Source organism: Typha latifolia, chromosome 15, assembly GCF_019914945.1.
Source record: "Typha latifolia isolate L0001 chromosome 15, TyphaL0001v2, whole genome shotgun sequence".
NCBI classification, from domain to species: domain Eukaryota; kingdom Viridiplantae; phylum Streptophyta; class Magnoliopsida; order Poales; family Typhaceae; genus Typha; species Typha latifolia.
The window spans coordinates 4,984,594-4,990,205 of NC_133100.1; the positions used below are offsets into that span (position 1 = coordinate 4,984,594).

General features: G+C 39.1%; 1 protein-coding gene across 4 annotated transcripts; it reads left to right on the forward strand.

Moving 5' to 3' along the window:
* Positions 1–772: 772 nt before the first annotated feature.
* Positions 773–5,071, forward strand: LOC140801658 (pentatricopeptide repeat-containing protein At3g53360, mitochondrial). Of its 4 annotated transcripts, none has more exons than XM_073156876.1 (3): positions 773–3,508; positions 4,211–4,287; positions 4,759–5,071. In XM_073156876.1, exon 1 carries the CDS (start codon positions 917–919, stop codon positions 3,203–3,205), a length of 2,289 nt encoding a protein of 762 aa, XP_073012977.1. In that variant the 5' UTR covers positions 773–916; the 3' UTR covers positions 3,206–3,508; positions 4,211–4,287; positions 4,759–5,071. The 4 variants fall into 4 exon arrangements, with proteins under 4 accessions (XP_073012977.1, XP_073012980.1, XP_073012976.1 ...); XM_073156879.1 differs by having other exon boundaries at positions 773–3,478; XM_073156875.1 differs by lacking the exon at positions 4,759–5,071 and having other exon boundaries at positions 4,211–4,682.
* Positions 5,072–5,612: the final 541 nt, after the last annotated feature.

Here is a 5,612-nt window from a genome sequence, read left to right on the forward strand (position 1 = left end):
GCCCTTTGCCTGCCCGACCCGGCCTGAAAGCTCGCCCGTTTGGCCCGCAACTAGGCCCGCCCATTCTGCTACAGTAGCCTGCTCGTCTGCTATCGTACTTTGCCCATTCTGCTATAGTAATTTACCACTGCTATAGTAAAAAATATTTTGGTATTATACCGTTTTGCATTATTTTAAGCACACCTTTAAAATTTTTTAATTTATTTTAATTTTTTTTAAATGGAGGAATATATATATATATATATATATATATATATATTTTAAATAAGCTAATAGTTAAAAAAATAGCTAAAATATGGGTTGGGCTGAGTGATTGGTGGGTTGGGCCGGCCTGGCCTGACCGGCTAGCCCGATCTCTCACGGGCCGACGGGCGGTAACGGGCTAGACTATTCTAGCTCGGCCCGAACCTGGCCCGGCCCGAGTGATTGGTGGGTCGGGCCGTGAACAAATACTTAAGCCCGGTTGGCCCGAAAAGCCCGGCCCGAACCTGGCCCGGCCCGCCCGATGATCATGTCTAATTCAAAGGCATCCTTCTTCCCACAGTTAGCCACAAACTTGCAATAGTAGCCTGACCAATAGATCTATATCATCCTACTATTCTCTCTCTTACTTAAATATTTTAAAAGATATGACTTTCGTTGATTGATAGTAAATCGTCCATAATCCGGCAAAATGGCTGTCTGATTGTTAACACGCAAATGCCTCAAAATGAGGTCTTTTGTAATAGTGGTAATATGCACATGATAATTTGCCAAACCCGTATATGGGAAAGATATCCCATTTTAAAGGCAAGTTAGAATTAGACTTCTTCATGCATAAGTTATGGTCTCTCTCTCTCATCTTTGTTAGCAGTCTCCCGTGCAGAAAGCTCGTGCCATCCGGTCCCGTTTAACGTTCGAAAGGTAACACTAGACCATGATAGCCAGATTCAAAACCCAACAACGGCTGCTTTTCTCCACTATTGCTCCTCTCCTCAGAACCCAGCAATATACCAACGACTTCATCAGTAGCCTCTGCAAACAAAAGCGCTTCAAAGAAGCGATCCAAGCCTTCGAAAGTCTGCTCACGCAAAAACTCAATTCCCAACTCTATCCAAGCACCTACGCCCACCTCTTCCTCGCCTGCTGCAATCTAAAATCTATCCATTATGGCCGTCTCATCCACCGCCACCTCTCTGAATCCTTTACCATTCCTAATGTCATCCTCCACAACCATATCCTTAACATGTATGGTAAATGTGGCTTCTTGGATGATGCCCGCAGCCTGTTTGACGCAATGCCGGAGCGGAATCTTGTATCTTGGACTTCGATGATTTCTGGGTACGCACAAAACCGGCGAGAGAAAGAGGCAGTGGAGTTGTATATTGGGATGCTCCGGGAGGGAATGCTTGCTGATCAGTTTGCTCTGGGTAGCTTGGTGAGAGCTTGCTCGGGGATGTCAGAGATCGAGTTGGGAAGGCAGTTGCATTGCCAAGCGCTTAAATTGAATTGCGGGTCTGATCGGATTGTACAGAATGCACTTGTTACAATGTATGCAAAGTTTGGTAATGTAAAAGCTGCGAATGTTGTATTTGAAAGGATTTTGGATAAGGATTTAATCTCTTGGGGTTCGATGATAGCTGGCTTTTCACAGCAGGGTTGTGAATTGGATGCTTTGTACCTTTTTAGGGAAATGATTCGTATGGGTGTTTACTGTCCCAATGAGTTCCATTTTGGTAGTGTATTCAGTGCTTGTGGTAGTATGTTGCAGCTGGAACATGGAGAGCAGTTGCATGGACTCTGTCTAAAGTTTGGGTTGGATATTGACAAATTTGCTGGGTGTTCATTGACTGACATGTATTCAAGGTGTAGAAAGTTAGATTCTGCAAAGAAAGCATTTTTTCAGATTGATATGCCAGATTTAGTTTCATGGAATTCTATCATAAGTGCTTTTTCATATGAAGGTCTTATTAATGAAGCCATGGTATTGTTTTCTGAGATGAGAGACTTAGGCCTACAACCTGATGAGATTAGTGTCTGCTGTTTGCTTTGCGCCTGTACAGGCTATGTTTCTTTATATCAGGGTCAACTCGTCCACTCCTATCTCGTGAAGGTGGGTTTGAATGTAGATGTTTCTGTCTGTAATGCTCTGCTCACCATGTACATGAGATGTTCAGACCACAGTACTGCATTATATCTCTTTGAAGAGATGAAAGATCAGGATGTTGTTTCTTGGAACATTATTCTTACTGCATGTCTACAATACCACCAATTAGAAGAACTCTTTAGGTTGTTAAAATCTATGCATAATTCAGTCAAGAAGTTGGACCAGATAACATTAAATACTGTACTGAGTGCTTGTGCTGACTTGGCTTACTTTGAAATGGGGAAGCAGGTGCATGCCTACGCATTTAAAGTTGGATTGGAGACTGATTTGATGATAAGCAATGGTCTTATTGATACTTATGCAAAGTGTGGAAGCTTAGATGATGCGAAGAAATTGTTTGAAATGATGGGCAATAGTTCTGATGTATTCTCATGGAGTAGTTTAATTGTTGGATATGCCCAATTCGGCTATGCACAAGAATCTCTTGAGCTATTTGCACATATGCAAAGCTTGGGTATTAGGCCGAATCATGTAACTCTTGTTGGGGTTCTTTCAGCTTGTAGTCGTGTTGGGTTGGTAGATGAAGGTTTTTACTACTATAGTATTATGGAACCTGAATATGGAATTGCTCCTACAAAAGAGCATTGTTCTTGTGTTATTGATTTACTTTCCCGTTCCGGTAGGTTGTGTGAGGCGGCAAGATTTCTTGATGAGATGTCGTTTGAACCAGATATTGTAATGTGGAAAACTCTATTAGCTGCATGCAGGGTCCACAACAATGTGGAGATTGGAAAGCGAGCAGCTGAAGGTATTTTAAAGATTGATCCTTCCAATTCGGCAGCTTATGTGTTGTTGTGTAACATTTATGCTTCCTCTGGCTGTTGGGATGACTTTGCGAGGCTAAGAAAGTTGATGAAAAACAGTGGCGTGAGGAAGTCTCCTGGAAAGAGCTGGATCAAGGTCAAGGGAGAGCTTAGTGTGTTTATAGCAGAAGATAGATCACACCCAGAATCCAATGACATATATGCAATGCTGAAACTATTAGGGATGAACATGAGGAAAGCTGGCTATACACCTAAACTATCAGGTTGGCATGTTAAGTCAAAAACCTATGGATGATTAATCTCTGAGAGACCATGTTCTATCTGAATGTGGATAAGATGCTCAAACCAAGTCACGTGAAACAAGTGTCTCATTTTTTTGGTGCCAAAAGATCAGTAGGAAGTGATGGTAGTTGTTCTTATTCAACATTGAATAAGTACAGTACTTGGTACTACAGCTTTTGATGATCTCGTGGCACCATCTTAAATAATGTGGAATTCTTTTGGTACAAGTGCAGTGCATCCTTAAAAGATGGATCTCAAGCAATATCATCTTTGTGACAGTTGTCCAGTATGTATCTTTTACTGCACGTTTGAAAAGGTTGACCTGTCATTGCCTTTTTTCTTCTTTTCATTCACATTTTATGATGTTTAATTAGACTGACATTTTTTTTTCTTTCTTCTTTACGTGATACTAGAGAATTGCTAGAATCATAAATAAGAAGTGGGAATTATAATTGCTAGATGAAATCTTTTCTTCCTTCTTATGCATCTTGGTCAAGTAGGACAAATTCGGTTAGGCCATAGGTCCAGTAAATGTTGCCAAAATTAATTTGTTGTTCTTCCCCCAAGCAGTTCTCCAAAAAACTTCCTGTTGTTGAGCCATTGTCTAGTAAGGTGAAATTTTTGAGATATCTCTCTTTTTTGAAGGACTTTGTCGTAAGGTGATGAAAGTCATGCTATTATTACTTTGTATACAATAAAAAAAATCTTAGAATACTTGATGTGCCAGTTATAGTTTCTCCGAAAATTTTGCTCATCATTTTGTAGCTTTGTTAAATTTTGTTTTATTGTCAGTAGGCTCGCTTCTTGTTGTCTTCTAAAAGCAGAGATTGGAATATCAATAAAAAGAAAAAAGAAAGAAAGAAAGAAAAGAAAAGAAGCGGAGATTGGCTGTATAATTCAATACATAGAATTTTCTTCTTCTGGATACTGTTACTTATAGATGATTCCTATTTCTTAATTCAATTGAATTCTGGAATTGAATACCTTTCTTCAACATGTGTTTCTGATCGGTGGTTAGGTAAACTATACCTTGTCAAATGGAACTTCCTTGCCAACTCAGATGCTGTCAGAGATCACTTCGGATGTTGTCAGTTGGTAGGTACACTCTTGATTCTTAATTACTGCCTTGTTGACCACTACGGTGTTTTTAAATACATGGCATTCAACAACCCAAGTTGATATACAGAATTGCACACTGGTTATTAATGATATTCCTTGTGTTAGTGACTTCTTGTAGTTCTTTGGCAAGGTTGTCTTTTTATTTCACCTATTTAATCTTATTTACATGAGTTTGCAGTATATTGCTTCTATTCTGTTCTATAGTATTGTGGAGAATCAGCATCTAGTTACAAAATTAATGGCCTGTCAACTTTCCTATTTCAGATGTTGTTTTACAGAGTTCGTTATCAGCCTGACATTTGTATCAACTGCTACAGGACTAATATTCCTATCTTTGTTGAAGAAATTGCTTGTGAAAGCTTTATTTATCATCTGAGCTATTTTGAGTATTTATTGTGTATATTTTATATTTTCTCTAGTATATTTTAAAATTTCTATTTCTTCTAGACGCACCAAAAGGGAAAGAAGAAGAAGAAGAAGAAGAAGAAGATGAATTAGCTTCTGACTTCTGTTAAGGGTGTTCCTGTTCTTTGCTAGTTCTATAGTTTGACAGTAAAGTGCTTATGCAGGGATATGTTGAGTTCTTCAGATAGTCACAAAAGAGAGGATATCTTTTTGTGAGCATTACTCCTCTTTAATGGTTGTATACTTTACTCATCAGCTGTTTCTTTTGTGATGTTCAATCATTTGACAACTTTTAATCATTATAGCAGCTTGACATTAAATGATTTGAATTTATGAAGACAAGGGAGTTTTATTATATGTGAGCTTTATTAATGAGGTTTTTAACGTATTAACGTGTTTCATGCATTAATGATGTGCTAACTTCTCTTAGTCTACTTTCTTACTTCACATCATGAAGGGTGGAAAGAATCATACTGTTAGGTTTTTAATTGTTGGCAATTGTGTACAAAATATTATAAGTATATTTTTACATGTATATGAGTTTTATAAAAGTCTAGAAAATCTTTGGTTTGAAGAATTGCAAGATTATTAGAGAAAAGCTGTTGAGTTCACACCGCGTTCGAACGCGGTGCGTTCACAAATACGTTCGAACGCGGGTACTGCGTTCACACAGATCGAGAGGTGCATTCACAAACGTATTCGAACGCGGGTACTTGCGTTCACACAGATAGAGAGTTGCGTTTACAAACGTATTCGAACACGGGTATTGCGTTCACACAGACCGAGAGCTGCGTTCATAAACGCGTTCGAACGCAACTTGAAGAATTCAAGCTGTCGCGTTCGAACGCACTTGGGCCCGTTCGAACGCACCTGAGATCAAGTCAGGCTGTTCGAAC

Coding starts and splice junctions, on each gene's coding strand:
- LOC140801658 (XM_073156876.1), top strand. CDS start 917: ATGATAGCCAGATTCAAAACCCAACAACGGCTGCTTTTCTCCACTATT.